We start from the raw sequence: 18,291 nt of genomic DNA on the forward strand, positions 1-18,291 counted from the left end.
AGTCCGACTTACTGCCGGCAATGCGGACCAAACTCTGACTCCGGTCGTACAGGGACCGGACAGCCCGTATCAGAGGGTTCGGTACCCCATACGGTACCCTCTCGTCCACCACGGTGAACCCCAACGTACAGGCGCCGAGCCGGGGAGCAATAAGTATACTCACACCTGCTCTGCGCCTCTCAGCCGTGCTTCGTCTGGTCCCTCACCTAGGGCCTGTTTGCCATGGGTGACCCTGCCTGGGGCATAAAGCCACAGACAACTTAGCTCTTAGGATCATTGGGACACACAAACCTCTCCACCACGATAAGGTGACGGCTCAAGGAGGGGAGTACCCACATTTGTTTAGTTTAACCCTTTATAGGGCACTTATGGGCGGCACGGTGGGCGACTGGTTAGAGCGCCAGCCTCACAGTTCTGAGGACCCGGGTTCAATCCCCGGCCCCGCCTGTGTGGAGTTTGCATGTTCTCCCCGTGCCTGCGTGGGTTTTCTCCAGGCACTCCGCATTCCTCCCACATCCCCAAAACATGCATTAATTGGACACTCTAAATTCCTAAATTGGATCAAAACACACCATTTCCGGTGGCCGACTGACGCTAGCTTGACAATCGCAAGCGCAAATCACATAATAAATTAGACTCCTCAAGCAGCATTACACAAATGCGGAAAAAAAAAAGTTTAAGGCACTCAAATTATAAAGATTAACATATTTCCTTCAACAATAAATGACTTTATGACCGATTCTACAGTCTCACTGCAGACAGCTGATCAAACAGAGAGCTGGCACTGCACAGTGCACATAGCGTGAAGCAGAAGAGACAGAGTTGGGGAAGCTTGCGCGGATTTGATTTGAGGGGGGCACGGTGTTTGTTTGAGGGAGCCGTGCCACATCTTGCCCCAGTATGAAAATACTGTAACCCATGTAGCCCTTTCCATTTTAATGTTTTCCCACGATGCGTAAATTACTATAAAATCTAAAATGGCCAAGCCTCAGTCTACATGACCCTTTCTCCCCTACATCCATATCCAACAAGTTTTGTTTTGACCCACGACTGCAAAGCGAAGAAGTAGGATACCACCCGCCCCATGGTCTCCTTTTCCCATAGTGCCTGCCAGTCATCTTCTACTCCTTGATCTTTTGTCTGAGTTGGACTCTTCCCATTGAATTACTTCTCGACTTTCCACGAATCTCAACGGCTAGATCCGATTGTCCAATATTTTGCATTTTATGGAAATTTTGTTATCTGCTATAATGTCTTAATTCGCCGATCCGATCGATGACGTCATTAATTGGATCCGCGAATTTAGACATTCTGGCGGACACAAACTTGTTTACTCGGAGAAAGTTCCGAGCTGCCGAGTGTATCACGGAATCCAAAAGCAAGTTTTTTTTCAAGAACTGTCGCGTGTCTTGTGACTATTTCTCACGAGCAGCCCAGGCAAGAAGCTGCAGTGGCTAGTTAGCATGGCTAAACGCGGTATAAGTCACTAATCATCGCCCCCATGGTTGCTTCGTCGCCAGATTATCCATCCATCCATCCATTTTCTGAGCCGCTTCTCCTCACTAGGGTTGCGGGCATGCTGGAGCCTATCCCAGCTGTCATCAGGCAGGAGGCGGGGTACACCCTGAACTGGTTGCCAGCCAATCGCAGGGCACATACAAACAACCAACCATTCGCACTCACATTCACACCTACGGGCAATTTAGAGTCTCCAATTAATGCATGTTTTTGGGATGTGGGAGGAAACCGGAGTGCCCGGAGAAAACCCACGCAGGCACGGGGGGAACATGCAAACTCCACACAGGCGGGACCGGGGATTGAACCTGGTCCTCAGAACTGTGAGGCTGACGCTCTAACCAGTCGGCCACCGTGCCGCCTCGCCAGATTATCATGTCCGATAATGTGTGGACAACAACTGTGTGCTACTTAGAAGGTTATTCATCATAAAAGTTGGGTTAGGACACATTGCGTACCAAAACACCATGACTCTTTACGACATGGTGTTTACACTTGTCGGAAAAAGGCATACCATAGATATTGTATATAAGAGAATATATGTATGGTTATATATCTCTATGAGCCTTACGGCCATGAGACCTCTAGCACCACAGATATGAAGACGAGATAACCCAGCGTGCCGTGGTGGCGTCCATGTTGGCAGGCGCAATGTTCCCATCAAAGAAAATGCATGGACATTGAAATTAAGTCATAACTTGCTCATTTCTCAACTGATTTTCAGTAGGTTTACTTTTTTTTGTCAATGCCAAAGCGTGTGCTATCAATACAGAACATTTGAAAAAAGGGGCCCCAAAATATTTTTACCTGTGAAATTTTGTAGTTGTAGCAAGAGTAACTTGTACTACAACTTAATCTTACATTACTCTTGCTACAATTACAAACGTATCCTACAAGTATGAATTACTTTTGAACCAATTTTACATCCATATAAATTTACCTCCATAGAGCTGGAGCCCATCCCAGTGGACTTTGGTTGAGAGATGCGGTACAGAGAGGATTGGTCGCCAGTAATCGCAAGGCACATAAAGACAAAGTAACATCCATCCATTTTCTATAGCGGTTGTCCTCATTAGGGTTGCTGACTTTGGACGAGAAGTGGGGTACACCCATGATTGGTCACCATTCAATTACAGCCCACATTAGGAAAAACAACCACCCATCCATCATGCTTCAGCCATCCTGCTGCCCTGCACACCAACAATCCACACACAAAAAAATGGTCAAAACTCAAAATTAAATATGTATATTTATTTAATGGTCAATTTGATTCAAGATTTACAGTAGCTGACATTTTCCAATTTACACGTTTTCAGTTTGTTACAATTTTAGGAATATTGGTAAATACACAAAGACAGAGAAAGTGGACGAAGACTCTCATTTAAAAGCGAGAGACATGCATCTGAATGATATAGTGTTTATTACTGTAATTCCTTTACAAGTTAACTGTATTTGGTTTATGCCATCATACACGGTTAGGTCGATACTTTGTTGATCCAGAGGAAAATTCACATCACCCAATTCAGTTAAGGATCCGAGATAGTCTTGTGTGGACATTAAATTTATTGAATTTTTTTCTGTAGAGAAGGTTGGACAGCAGAAGGTGAATAGATTTGTCACATATTCTGTTCCCATTCAATCATAATAAACCTGAATTAAGATTAGAAAAATAAAGTATAAATGTCAAAAAATATCTGACATTATATATGCAGAGAATAATAATATATCGTAGCACCCTGTTGTCAATATGTATCTGTAAATATAAGTACAATAATATAAGTTATTGTCACCTATCCAACAAGATATCTTTGGCTCTTTCACTGTTGTAACCTCAATGTAGTGTATATGTATCATGTATTTATCATTGTTATGTGACAATCATAAAGTTTGCAGCAACAATTATGAAAAAATACAATGTCATTATATGGCAAAAAGATGAAACACTGATACAAATGTGAAACCGAAGAGAAATTAAAATTAAAGATGGATAAAAAAATTGTCATAACATTTTCCATGAAAAATAAATGTTGCCGTAAATTTGTGAGAGTATTTGAACCAGGTTTTTATAGCAATACATCATCACACTGGACATACAGTATAGTAGCAGTCAGTTTATAACCCCTGACTAATATTTGCTACATTATGTTCATCCAAGAGCATCTTAAGTATTGCATTTCATACCAAAGAAAACATGGCTGTGTGAATGTGTCTTGTGCAGAATAATATAAACACATTGCAAACATTCACGTCATCATAGAAAAATAGAAGCAAATCTTGTTCAGTTGATGCTATCACAGCCGTTGTACAGTACAAGCAGGTTGATTGTGTCATATTCATAAAAAGAAATCCAGACAGGGAAGAAAATAATGGATGTGTGTTCAGTGCAAGGGCCTCTGAGGTGTCATTCACACATTCAATGTTGCATTGAATATTATTATCTACTACTACTATCAACATTGATTACTATCACGATGGAATGACAAGGTGATTCATATGCTTCCAGAGATTTAGCTGCATGGAATTCACTACTCTGTCCATTAAGTCTGGAGTCAATGTAAACGGTGGTGGCATACATCATGAAACGACGTTTTTTTCCCTCTCATGATTTTGAAGCAGCACCACAAAGAAGAAGAAAAAAACTATGTACATGAGAACTTGTGAATATGTTTTATGCTTATTCTGACACACCAGAACATATTCTCATCACATTTGCATTTTGGAGAAAAAAAACTAATCAAAAAGGCATCTTGAAATAGTTCCTTAATCAGCTGTTCAAAAAGTGAGGTCTACCCATTCTCTGAGCACCAAGAGCCACAGAGACAGAAAACTATACAGGCATTTTGTCATTATTTGGATGCAAGTTATTTTTATTTATTAAAAATAAAGCCTCTTTTGTAAACTGATATGTTTGTCCTTCAAATACACATTTCAGTTCATTATTGAACAATATTGTTTGTTTATTGTAGGGCATATGAAGCAAGAATAGTAGATAATGTGTAACTGTAACAGTGATTTCAGTCAACTGTACTTTTTTAAATTCCCATTTGGAAGATGAAGTGGCGGTGTCAGTAAGTAGCTTTGGGTCAGACCTCACAGAGAAATATCAGACAAAACAAAAGGCATCCCCGCAACCTTGTAACATAGTCATAGTTACACACATACATTGACTTTGCCTTAGATAGTGCTTTATACGGTTTATAAAACATAAATACACATGGTGAGAGGCAGTGACATCGTGCTTCATGTTAAGGGACAGGGTCATTTTTCAAAATCTATCATATATATCTTAATATTTTCTCTTTCTCTTAGAAAAATATTCATTGTAAAACTAAACCTGTTACATGTTTCAAATTTCTTCATTGACAAAAATATCCCCTTTAGAGCTGCAACACATTCATATTTGACAATCATCGCACATAGGCATATAGACTTGAACAAGATTATTTTTTTTCCTCTTGACATAAAAAACTAAGTGCACAACATGCCTCCAAAGTTGCCACATGAAAACAATGGGGAATTTTTTTTAGTTACGATGCAACAACAACAGCAAGAGTTGGAGGTGGGCCAGGGTTGCGGTTGTACAATAAAAAGCAGAACAATCAAATACTGTACATTAAAAAGACATTAAAATATGTAACAAATATCACTGGAACATAAGAGGGAAAACAAATGGCACAAATTCACAGGCAAAGAGAAGACGTTAGTGCCACAACGTCGGCCCGGAGTCTCTCTTCTTTTTGTTTCCAGGTCAGCCTCTGTGACAACCTCCCTCAAGAAAGAAATAAACAGGCCAGGTGCATTCGTATGCACGCCCGATGTTTAGAGGTTGTCTGCATCTCCCAGTAAGGCAAACAGGCGGGCAAAAAAAGCACAATGCTCAACAGCCGTGGCAGCATGGTGATGCTTTTAACCAAGAGGGAAACCGTCCGCACACTTGGCAAGAGCAGGATCTTTTATTTGATCCACAAAGGTTAAATCGAGACAACTGGACTCATTCTTGTTTGTTGATGTTTCACCCTCAATCGCTTCTTCAGTTCTGAATTTTCAGGTAACAGTTTGAGGCATCACCTATCATCTGCTTAAAACAATGTCTTGACATCCCTCCCCCCAAACATTGCCTTATTCTGCGGGAACAAGCTGTTTTCCCACAAGGCAAGTGAACGACCGGTTGGTATGGAGGACGGTCATTCAACAGCCACACCCTGCAACAACATGAAACAAAAATAAGGAGACTCCAAACCTAAAAATATGGAACTGAAGTTTCCTTTTAGATCAATGGTGAAACGTCTTCAACAAAGACCAGTTGCCTCGATTCAAACCTTGCGGATTACCATGACCTGGATGACTGAGAATCTACACAGACAGGTCTTGATTTGCATTTGGCTCACAACAACAAAAGCATCTCTCCAGAGCCACTCAACATGTCTCGTCTTCATCGTGTCGAGAAATGGTTCATCCGAAGACCTCTGCCTTGTTTGTTTTGTCTAAGTCCAAAGTGAAGGGTGTGCTTGTTAGGAACACCCTGCAGAATCACGGTCCAGGTCCAGAAGGAGAGGTTAAGGTGTGTGAGTGTCAGCGTGGGGGCCAGGCCATTCACTCAAGGTCCCAAGGGCTGGGGGGGGGGAGGGGGTCTTCGGGCTCGGAGGACTTCAAGGAGAGAGAGGGGAAGAAACACAAGAGACAAAAGAGGAGAAACAGAGATGCTGGCACTGCAAAGGAATTGTAACAACGCAGTGATCGCCGACTTCTAAGCATGAGGAAGCTGAGGGGGAGTTGGGCGGATGAAGGATTAGCAGTGAGTGTCTCTCCTCTGGGCACTGGACAAAGGAGGAGGGTGGAGGGCGAGGGATGGAGGAGGGGATGAAAGACCCTCAGAGGGAACAAGGTGGGGGGGCACCGGTGAAATTTTTGGCAGATTCACTGAAAACCGAGTTTAGTTTAATCTGTATATTTTGCGTCTGATTGATGTATGCTATTTGAATCCAGCTCTCTCTTGCAATGCACATTAATTTTGTTCTTTAACTCAATGGGGGACAGTCAGCCCCCTACTCAGCGAGCATTTAGGTATGTGCGAGTTTGGTCGGTCAGTCAGAGCGCCAGCAGGGAAGGCGAGTTCAAGGAATCGGATGACTGCTCGCTACTGCTGTTCCGATGGTTGGCACTGACCCCGCAGGCTCCCTCTGGGTAGGTGAACACAAATGAAGATGTGTATGAAGTGCTGTGGCTGGCAATGCCTGCATCGTCATGGTTACCACCACCACCACCGTCGCTGGCCATGAGGCATGGCCCGCCAGGTGCCGTTACCTCACCCGGGCCATAGAAAGAACGAGAAAACTCTACCTCCTGTATCATTCCTGGCTGAGGCTGTTGGACTCGTTGCTGCTGCTGCTGAGGCAGAATCTGCGACTCTGTGGAGGCTGGGTGGCCCATGTAGGCAGGAGGCAGATAGAAAGAGTCTTCCTTCACAGCCAAGTCCACAATGGAGGTGGGGGCTTGCAAGGTCTGAGTAGGGAGCTGTGCCGTGCTTGGTTGAGGCTGCTCCTGGTACAGGATCTTGCAGTTGGGCTGGTGGGCCACCAGGACAAACTCCAGGCGCTCCTTCTCCTTCTGCAGATCAGAGATTTCTGCCTCAAGCTCAGCCTTCTCCTCCTCAAGGATGTCCGTCTCCTGTGCGGAAGGAGAGCATGAACCAAGGATGAGAAAGGTGATAAAAGAGGATGTTGACAGTTTTACTGAACATGGTCTGTATTAAGCACTATCATTAGGACTTTACTTGGGTTTAAGACACACTGGACACTTCATTAAATACTAGGGGCTGAACGACTAGTTGATGCGTTGAGTTTACCACTGTGCAATGACGATTATAGCTTGAAGTCGATTAATCGCTAATAATGTGTTCTGGTATTAACAACACGGATACCTCACTGGAATCAGGTAGTCAGTCGCCACAGCAAACTAGCAGTGGTGCCTCAAGCATGTAAATATTTAATTAAAATTGAGACCGGTAGTACAGTCAATCACAAAATATGCAAGTCTACCTGCAAATATAACAAAAACACAAGTGCAATTAACGCATTTCTGTAAAGACATCCGCTAATGCTAGCTGAAGAAAAGTCTAAATCCTCATTTCATCTATCAGTAAATTCACCATACATCCTCAGCTCTCCTGTAACATTCCATGATACTACTTTTAGCAAGTAGCGACCCTGCAGTTGTGTTACGTGAAATGGTGTTAAGGTTTTACAAGTTTCGAGTGTCTGTGAGGTCATTAAGGTATCTGAAAGTGATTGGATGAACAAGTTAGGGAGTGGGGCCAGTGCAACCGAGGACGGTGGGGGAAAGTGTTTAAGCAAGCTTTATTGGAGGCAAAAACACGCACAGAGAGATGACAACTGAAAAAATAATCAATGACGTCATCAATTACTTGACTGGAATATCATCACCTGAGCGTCAACTACAAATTATCTTAAGCTATTAGGTACACCTGCACAATCAACTTGATCAAATTAAAAATGTCTCTCAACAATTTCTGTCAGGGGCAGGAGCTTTTTTTCCTATCAGGGGGCATTTCAGTCCTTTGAGGGCCATACTAAATTTATTTAAAAACTATGATGGAATGGGGGCAGCATGGTGACCTGGTGGTTAAGCTTGTCAGCCGAACAGTTCTGAAGTTTGGAGTTTAAATCTCAGATCCAGCCATTCTTGCGTGCTTACAGGGTTTTCTCCAGGGACTCCGTCTTCCTCCCGCATTCAGAAACATTCATGTAATGGTCAATTTAGAGTCTGGAATTCACCATGTTTCCATCCTCATGTTCTATGTATGCTATGTCAAGGGTATGTTTGACATTAAATCGTCTGTCTAATAAAATCCTTCTTAAAGCTAAGTGTTGGCATAACAACCAGACATGGGTATCACACTCACGTTCACACAACTGAAGACTAAATTGTCCATTGGAGTGTGAATGTGAATGTGACTCGTTGTTTGTCTGTATGTGCCCTGTGATTGGCTCACGACCACTCCAGGGTATATCCCACCACCCACCCAAAGTCAGCTGGACAAGGCTTTAGTTACCTGCAACCCTAATGAGGACAAGCACTATAGAAAATGGATGGTAAATAGTGGAGCAAAAAAGTATTTAGTCAGCCACCAATTGTGCAAGTTCTCTCACTTAATAAGATGAGAGACGCCTGTAATTTTCATCATAGCTATACCTCACCTATGAGACAAAATGAGAAAAAAATTCCAGAAGATCAAGAATTTATTAGCAAATTATGGTGGAAAATAAGTATTTGGTTAATAAAAAAATCATCTCAATATTTTGTTATATACCCTTTGTTGGCAATGACAGAAGTCCAACGTGAACGTCTTCACAAGGTTTTCACACACTGTTGCTGGTATTTTGGCCCATTCCTCCATGTAGATCTCCTCTAGAGGAGTGATGTTTTGGGGCTGTTGCTGCGCAACACATACTTTCAACTCCCTCCAAAGATTTTCTAAGGGGTTGAGATCTAGAGACTCGCTAGGCCACTCCAGGACCTTGAAATGCTTCTTACGAAGCCACTCCTTCGTTGCCCGGGCGCTGTGTTTGGGATCATTGTCATGCTGAAAGACCCAGCCACGTTTCATCTTCTATGTCCTTGCTGATGGAAGGAGGTTTTCACTCAAAATCTCACGATACCAGGCCCCAACCATTCTTTCCTTTACACGAATCAGTTGTCCTGGTCCCTTTGCAGAAAAACAGCCACAAAGCATGATGTTTCAACCCCCATGCTTCACAGTCGGTATGGTGTTCTTTGGATGCAACGCAGTATTCTTTCTCCTCCAAACACAAGTTGAGTTTTTACCAAACGGTTCTATTTTGGATTCATCTGACCATATGACATTCTCCCAGTCATCTTCTGGATCATCCAAATGCTCTCAAGAAAATGTCAGACGGTCCTGGACATGTACTGGCTTAAGCAGGAGGACACGTCTGGCACTGCAGGATTTGAGTCTCTAGCGGCGTATTGTTACTGATGGTAGCCTTTGTTACTTTGGTCCCAGCTCTCTGCAGATCATTCTCTCGGTCCCCCCGTGTGGTTCTGGGATTTTTGGTCATCGTTCTTGTGATCATTTTGACCCCACGGGGTGAGATCTTGCGTGGAGCCCCAGATCGAGGGAGATTATCAGTGGTCTTGTATGTCTTCCATTTTCTAATAATTGCTCCCACAGTGGCGGCACGGTGGATGACTGGTTAGAGCGTCTGCCTCACAGTTCTGAGGACCGGGGTTCAATCCCCGGCCCCGCCTGTGTGGAGTTTGCATGTTCTCCCCGTCCCTGCGTGGGTTTTCTCCGGGCACTCTGGTTTCCTCCCACATCCCAAAAACATGTGTGGTAGGTGGATTGAAGACTCTAAATTGCCCGTAGGTGTGAATGTGAGTGCGAATGGTTGTTTGTTTAAATGTGCCCTACGATTGGCTGGCAACCAGTTCAGGCTGTACCCCGCCTCCTGCCTGTTGATAGCTGGGATAGGCACCAGCACGCCCGCAACCCTTGTGAGGATAAGCGGCTCTGAAAATGGATGGATGGATGCTCCCACAGTTGATTTGTTCACACCAAGCTGCTTACCAATTGCAGATTCAGTCTTCCCAGCCAGGTGCAGGTCTACAATTTTTTTCTGGTGTCCTTTGACAGCTCTTTGGTCTTGGCCATAGTGGAGTTTTGAGTGTGACTCTTTGAGGTAATGGACAGATTTCTTTTATACTGATAACGAGTTCAAACAGGTGCCATTAATACAGGTAACGAGTGGAGGACAGAGGAGCCTCTTAAAGAAGAAGTTACAGGTCTGTGAGAGCCAGAACTCTTGCTTGTTTGTAGATGACCAAATACTTATTTTCCACCATAATTTGCAAATAAATTCTTTAAAAATCAGACAATGTAATTTTATGGATTTTGTTTCTCATTTTGTGCCTCATAGGTGATGTATACCTTTGATGAAAATTACAGGCCTCTCTCATCTTTTTAAGTGGGAGAACTTGCACAAATGATGGCTGACTAAATACATTTTTGCTCTACTGTGTGATATGATATATCATGAGCATTTGTGGCTTAAATGTAGGTTGCCCACACCTGCTTTAACAGTGTTGATTATTTTTCCTGTTCAAGTCATACTTTTGCCCCACCACTTGTTGCTAGGCATAATTTGTAGGGCATGCTCATTAGTCCCCTATAGACCAATGAAATAAAATGGCCGATGGGTGTTTTATTACATGTTTAAATGACAAACTATAGACTGAGAGAAGACAGAAACAAGGTGTCAGATGGACAATGAGGAATTATTATTAAATCCATACATAAATTTTTTGTACCACTCATGCTCACTAAGGTCATCCCCATAAAACAGGGTCATCATTGTGCTAACCAATACAGTATACCCAGACTTTTCGAAACAAATCTTGTACCGGATCTCATTAGATTGTGCATGTTACGTCTTCATTACATTAATTCCTGAAGCATAGACCAACCTTACCGACTGCAGCCTGTCAGTGAGTTCCCGTCGCCGGTTTCTGCACTTGGCAGCGGCCAGTTTGTTCCTCTCCCGACGAACACGTCGCTTCTCCTCCTCCTCTGGAGTGAGCTACGGGGAAGAGAAGTGTTAAAGTGTGCTCCTCTGACTCAGAAGTAGCCATACTGTATGTGTACTGTAGATATTTGTATAATGTTAGTTCCTCTACTAAGCTCCGAAGGACTGGGGTGGAGATCCTTTTTCAGAGCCATTATAAAGTCCTGTGAGGGCCATACTCAGTTTATGAAAATATAAGCATTTGTGGTTGAAGTGTTTTTATTATTATTTTTTTTTTATAGAAGTTCCTCTACGGGTGACTAATGGTGTAGTGGTACAATCACCTGACTTCAGTGCAGGTAGTGTTCAGGGCTCAGCTCCCACTCAGGGATGCCGTGAATGGTTGTCTGTCTCTATACTGTATGTGCCCTGTGATTGAATGGCAACCATTCCAGGGTATAGGTTGCCTTTAGCCTGAGTCAGCTAGGATTGGCTCCAGATCCATGACCCTAAACTGGATAAAGTGGGATGGAAGATGTTTGGATGGAGAGTTCCACTGAGGTTTTATTTGTTTTTAGAATTGATGGTAGACCTGTTCAAGTGCGTCCCAGGTCCTTTTCTAGAGAAGTTGCTCTTAAGAAACAATATGTGCACATGGTGTAATCCAACAGGTGTCAGCAAAATTCATGTAAGTGATAGTGAATGTGTAAAATGTAAGGGACTACAAACACACCGTCCATGCACACACACTTACTAACACACCAACATCTCCGTCTTCACTCACAGACTCTTCTCTGGTGCGGTGGCTACGGGTTCTGGACTGGCGGATGGGGCCCGGTGCTGGGCCAGGGGTGTTCGAACTTGGATGAGTGAATGCGGACCCAGAGGAGTAACTCGGGCCCGGCATGTCATAGGGATCAACCAGTGACACGGGCCGGGTCATGGTGGAGGCTCCGGTGGTGCTGCTCTGCCCCGAGGCCTGGGAGGAGATGAGGGTTGGCTGAACCAGCCACTGCAGGTCCTGACTGGTGGTGATGGCAGTGACGGTCGGCACGAAGGAGCCAGGCATCTCCCCTCCGCTACTGGATCCTGGCCCGCTGCCCACAATGCTCAAGCCAGCTGCAGCTGACACACACTCCTGGGCAGGACAAATGGACAGGTAGTATTACACACCATTCAAAAACTATGAATTACTTTGAATCGTATAGGCAGAATTACTGGAACCTATACTGTAGTATTACAAGTAAATTCAAAATCTGGGCTTCAATAAAGTGTTCACAACTAAATAATTTTGATACACTTGGCACAGACACTGATAGTGTTCACTCGCCTGACTTTTGTGCAGGCAGCGTGGGTTCAGTTCCCACTCAGTGACGGAATGAATGTGAGTGTGAATAGATGATGTGCCCTGTGATTGACTGGCGATCAGTCCATGGTGTAGTCAGCTGGGATAGGCTCCAGCTCCCCATGACCCTAACCAAGATAAGCAGTATAGAAAATTGATTGATGGACATTTAGCATAAATTAACAAGTATAGACAAAAATTACTTTTTTTTTTTTTTTTTACTGTGATGCTCTGATCTGTTGTTTTCAGTGCGTGGCAAATTGACTGGTAACTGGAGAGATGGCAAGGTTACTGCCTCATAAAAAAGACAAAAAAGACAGAATAAATGCTTAGAATTTATTTATTTATTTATTTATTTGTACTTTGATGCTGATGATGTTTTTTTTTTGGTCACAAGACAATAACACATTAAGGTAAATATTCCTAGACCCCTCAGCAAGGCACTGAACTCCCACTTGAACGATGACATGTCTCCCTTATTACAATACTGAACAAAATATGGAAATTAAAAATGGTTACTGTGGACCCTTTCATGCAAGGGTCACCGACATGGTGCCCATGGATACCAGGTAGCCAGCAAGGACCACATGAATGGTCTGTTCTAAAAAAATAAAAATAGTTTACCTGTGATGGGACATTGATATTTCCTTTCACTGGGTGTAGGGCCACTCACTGACTGTGACAAATAACTCAGAAATATGCAAATGGATTGTGTATCCCCTCACTTATACCCTTGTCCTGTAGACTTTTATAATTCACATAATTAATGCCACCACACTTCAGTTGTACAGTCGGGTTCACAACCCTTGTCCTGAATGCTTCTTCTCCTGTCCTTGTCCTATTTTATCTTGTCCTGTCATTCCCTCACAGGGTGTAGCACTACAGCCGCATGCAACACTCATATTTAATGTTTCATTGTTGTAAATAATGTAATGATTTTCTTCTGTCATCCTGTTTACAGTTAGTGCTTTGTCTTTCTTTCTCTCTCCCTTCTAGAAACTTTGTTCTGTTCGACTGATCAAGTCTGATTCTCAATAAACCTCAATTATAATACCACAGCGGAAGCTTAAAAACTCCACTGTGACACAGTAAAAGTGTTCCGGCATAAAAGGGATACAGATTTTCCATTCTGCTTGAGCTAACAGCCGAACAGGACAAAAGAAAAAGAAAAAAAAAGAAAGAAATAACGTGAAACATATGATATTTATCTGTTTCCTACCTTGTTAAATCCATCAATCCATTTTCCGTACTGCTTATCCTCATGAGGGTCACGGGCGTGCTGGAGCTTATCTCAACTATATTTGGGCGAGAGGCGGGGTACACCCTGAACTGGTCGCCAGCCAATCGCAGGGCACATATAAACAAACAATCATTCACACTCACATTCACTACTATGGGCAATTTACAGTCTTCAATTAACCTACCATGCATGTTTTTGGGACGTAGGAGGAAACCGGAGTACCCGGAGAAAACTCACACAGGCACGGGGAGAACATGCAAACTCCAAACAGGCAAGGCTGGATTTCAACCCCGGGTCCTCAGAAATGTGAGGCAGACATGCTAACCAGTCTGCACCATGCCGCCCCTTAGTAAATCATATGATTATTGTGAGAAATTGTGAACTCGATCGGTGTCTTCACATTAATTATTAATAACATGATTAAATGTAATTTGAGCAAATGTGTTATTTTAGAAGTGTGTATCAAACTGGTAGCCCTTCGTACCCAAGAAGTAGCTCTCAGTTTCAAAAAGATTGGTGAGCCTTGCTCTAGTGTAATGAAAGATTCCAAGCGCTCCTTGGGCGAGGCATCAAACACTCAACTACTCCTTAAAAAATAAAAATTCCTTAGTATATACTTTATTTTTTTTTACTGTGGTGCTATGTTGTTTGTTTTTGTTTGATTACCCTTGGGCAAGGCATCAAACCCACAACCGCTCTTTTAAAACATGCTCAATACATGCTTAGATTTTCTTTTACTGCTTGTTTTTGTAATCTATTCAGTGAAATTAATGTTCAAAATGAATTATAAAATGCATAAATATTACTAATACAATATAGAAAGAGACGATTTAATATTGAGTTTAACTACTGCATATATATACTGCAAGTCGAGTTAAATTACAAAATTATATAATTTTAAAATCATACTATTTTTTTTACATAACTTTAATATTCGCAAGTAAACGCAGCACTCTCGACCAATCGCGTGCCTCCTCTCGTCCCCCAAGTCCCTCCCCCTTTTTCCTCCTCCGCCATCACAGCCCTGGCCGATGTTCCCCTTGACAACGCGACGTAACATTCCAAAATAGAACGGCAATTTACGTCACTGCCTCTCAGAAAGAGAGTGAGAGACGTAGACACAGAATGGGAGAGAGAGAGCGCGCGCGAGCCAGAGTGGAGGATCTGTGGGAAGGGGCGGGGCTTCACTAGTGACGTGTGAGGCTTGCAGCTGTTTGTCACAGGCCCCACGAAGCGCGCACGTTTTCCAAGTCTGGAGCCGGTAAAGATTATTTATTTATTTATTCATTCCCCCCCCCCCCGCCATGTACGGACTCTAAGATATGTTTTTACAACAATACTACTCACGAAAAAAAAAAAAAAAACTGGGGTGAATATCGACGCTAGCGTGTTAGCCATTTCCGGGTAAAGCTACATATACTGAACAAATAGCCTCGTTTACGTGGGTTCGTTCCGACTTACCTGCGGAGCACTGGTGGTCGGCGGGCTCCCGAAGGAGTCCACGGAGGAGAGGTACTGGGACTCTATGGACGGGGACGAGCTACCACGGGAACCGCTGTCGGGGTCGCCGGGGAACCCTTGGTACATCTCCCCGCGGGGGCCGAGAGAGAGCTTGGCACCTGCAAATTATTCAGTGGAATCGTGTTCTCGCTCTCTCTCTGTGTGTGTGTGTGCGTACATACACACACGCAGGATTGTTAACGCTTTTTGTCGTTATAATAAACTCAAAAACTCTGATATTACACTGTCACTGTGTGATTATTGGATGAAAGACTGACCGCACAAACCGGGAAACTCACCGTTACTTGTCTTGTCGCTGTTTGCCGGTGAGGCGCTCCTAGTGTCTTTCCAAAAAAGTTGCATGAAGAAGCCTTAATCCACTTCCCCGCGACAAACAAGCGGGGGAGAAATTGTTGCGAACAAGTGTTTTCCTTCCTTTCCCAGTGTTCAAACTACTTCGATCCGTAGCCCGATAGATCCATAAAGTCCGTTCGGCGGCACGACCCGGCGGATGCACGGCGGAATTACGATACAAACAAGCAGATTTTGTCTTATGAATGAATCCTCCTCGAGTAGCCTACAACCGAGGCATTTAAGTCCCGCCTCGGGGTTCCGCTGACGTACATGCCCATATTTGTACACCGCTGTTGTGTTTGGTATCCTTGGTGACGTCGAGGGATTCCCTCTCGCGCTGGAATGGGGCAAAGCTTACCTCGCCGGCGGATAATAATAGATGCGTTTCTTTTTTTGAATCATTCCCAAGGCTAAGGGGGTATTTCTCACCGTCTGACTATTTCGGAGAGGAAACTTATACATCTTAAGTGTTATGAGTGTGGAAAGATACATATACTGTATTGGGTGAAATGGCTTGGTCAGCAACATAATACATACAGTACAGCACTGGTCTTAAGTTGTGTAGACCACTTTTGAATAGGGATATTTACGCATTATGCTATTTCTTAAATAAATAATAAAGAAAAAAGGTGAGGGGGTCTAAAAAACATTTTGCTCTTCAAGTACCACCATCATGATTGCATAGTGGGTGTAGGTGGTCATCAAAAACGAGGCAGAAGTTTTGTTCCTAAAAACTACTGTAATATTGTATCCAGACGGGTTTGGGTGGGCATCCATTCCAACACCCATGCCCCCCTGTTGATCATTGGTTTCTATTGGTGAAAAACCTCCAACAAACCGTGTTAAACATGCTTTTAGTTAGTTTAAAATGGACATAAAACAAACAAACAAATAAATATAGGTGTGGTGGGATTCAATTTAAAAATGGGCTACAAATGCCTGTGTCCTCAGGGTCCTTTACCTGGTTAAATAAAGGTTAACTAGAATAAGAAATTATGAACTATTTCACGATTTCAAAATGACTGGTATGAATTTTTTTTTTTTTTACTTGTGATAATTAAGTTGTTCGCCCATATTCATTAGTTAATCACTAGTGAACAAAAGAACTAAAATAGTAGGAGTTTAGAACATTAGGAGATTCTCCCATCACATGAAATATAACATCCATCCATCCATTTTCTATACCACTTGTCCTCATTAGGGTCACATGTGAGCACACAAACACAGAGAGAAAATGCAACTCTGAACTGGTTGCCAGCCAATCGCAGGGCACATACAAACAAACAACCATTCGCACTCACAGTCACACCTAAGGGCAATTTAGAGTCTCCAATTAATGCATATTTTTGGGATGTGGGAGGAAACCGGAGTGCCCGGAGAAAACCCACGCAGGCACAGGGAGAACATGCAAATTCCACACAGGCGGGGCTGGGGATTGAACCCCGCTCCTCAGAACTGTGAGGCTGACGCTCTAACCAGTCGGCCACCGTGCTGCCTGGCTCCAAACCAATGCAATCTATCCATCCGAGTCGTGGGCGTGCTTAGAGCCTATCCCAGCTATCTTTGGGCGAGAAATGGGGTACACCCTGAACTGGTCACTAGCCAATTGCAGCCAATGCAATCCACTAAATGGGAGAAAAAAAAAAAAAAAAAAAAAAAAAAAAAAAAAGATTATACACGGATCTAATAGGCAGTTTTTGGAATGATCTTTCAAGCACTATGGGGAAAGAGACACAAGGTCGTTTATTGCTCAGGACAATTTTTTGAATAGATTTTTGTAACGGCTTCTGTAGTTCAAAGTGACGCTTTCATTAGCAAAATGGCTGTTAACAGAGAGGAGCTCGTTTACAAAAGTACAGTCAGTGTTGCCAAATTAGTGACTTTTCTGACCCTTCTCGTAACAGTTTTTTCAAAAAGCGACTAGAGACTTTGAAGTCCCTGTAATGTGAAACTAAATATGTCTTCTAAATTTGACACACCACAGAGAAGTGTTAACAACCCTGACAGATTTGAATGAATAAAAAAAACACAAAATATACTGTATAAAACAAGGCTTCAAAATCATGAAAAATCAAGCCGTTTGCGCCACTCTCTGTGTCTGCTAAATACGCTGAAACCATTCCCTGCTCATTTGTCAACCGTCAATCACATACCACCTTTACAACCTGCAAAAATGAATGCTACCTACTCAAGCATCAATCTTGTGTCTCGATAATTATGTTTGATCCACGAAAATATATTTGCTTGAAACCTCCGGTGGCTGGAATATAACCCACCGGGTCGCAGGGTTTTTCCACGACGCGAGAACGAAGCACTCTAAAACGGACACGCTAGTGCACTCAACAGCGACCGCAACAAGACTATGTGAATGGAAGATGCATTTTCGAGATGTAGGCATAGCTAGCTAGCTAATTACTTGTCGCAAATATGCTGATAACCGCAGATGCGAACAAAGGAACTTAAGTTCGTATGTAGTGGGTGAGGAGTGCTTCATGCCTCGCTCCAAAGTATGCTATGCTGCATGCACCATTATAGCCACTGGCCAAAAAAAATCCGGCAACATGATATGGTGAAAAACAGTTTCATGCAATATCTCCATAACTGAGTACTACATACAGTAGTTGTCAGTCTTTGCACATTTTCAGCAATTATCTCCAAACACATATCGTGAATTTAGAAACAAATCTCTGAATTCACTCTACAGAAACTTGAAATCCAGCTAAGAAACAGACAACATGAGCGCATTTTTACATGTTTCTGCATGACATGAAAGGCACTAGGCAACATTGAACATT

General features: G+C 43.0%; 1 protein-coding gene across 3 annotated transcripts; it reads right to left on the bottom strand.

Annotated features, from left to right (window-relative positions):
* Positions 1-2,781: 2,781 nt before the first annotated feature.
* On the bottom strand, positions 2,782-17,170 carry fosb (FBJ murine osteosarcoma viral oncogene homolog B). 3 transcript variants are annotated; one of them, XM_061681677.1, is made up of 6 exons: positions 15,442-17,170; positions 15,104-15,261; positions 11,812-12,195; positions 11,025-11,132; positions 6,856-7,182; positions 2,782-6,695 (listed from the first exon to the last, which is right to left on the bottom strand). In XM_061681677.1, the coding sequence occupies exons 1-6, from the start codon at positions 15,503-15,505 to the stop codon at positions 6,630-6,632; spliced, it is 1,107 nt and encodes a 368-aa protein (XP_061537661.1). In that variant the 5' UTR covers positions 15,506-17,170; the 3' UTR covers positions 2,782-6,629. The 3 variants fall into 3 exon arrangements, with proteins under 3 accessions (XP_061537661.1, XP_061537660.1, XP_061537659.1); XM_061681676.1 differs by having other exon boundaries at positions 2,782-7,182; positions 11,842-12,195; XM_061681675.1 differs by having other exon boundaries at positions 2,782-7,182; positions 15,442-17,168.
* Between the last annotated feature and the right edge of the window lie 1,121 nt (positions 17,171-18,291).

Source organism: Phycodurus eques, chromosome 7 (assembly GCF_024500275.1).
Source record: "Phycodurus eques isolate BA_2022a chromosome 7, UOR_Pequ_1.1, whole genome shotgun sequence".
In the NCBI taxonomy this organism is placed as follows: domain Eukaryota; kingdom Metazoa; phylum Chordata; class Actinopteri; order Syngnathiformes; family Syngnathidae; genus Phycodurus; species Phycodurus eques.

Coding starts and splice junctions, on each gene's coding strand:
- fosb (XM_061681675.1), bottom strand. CDS start 15,505: ATGCAACTTTTTTGGAAAGACACTAGGAGCGCCTCACCGGCAAACAGC. Junction 12,196..15,103: donor CGACCACCAGTGCTCCGCAG/GTAAGTCGGAAC, acceptor TGTCCTGCCCAG/GAGTGTGTGTCAGCTGCAGC. Junction 7,183..11,024: donor TCACTGACAGGCTGCAGTCG/GTAAGGTTGGTC, acceptor CCTTCCGCACAG/GAGACGGACATCCTTGAGGA.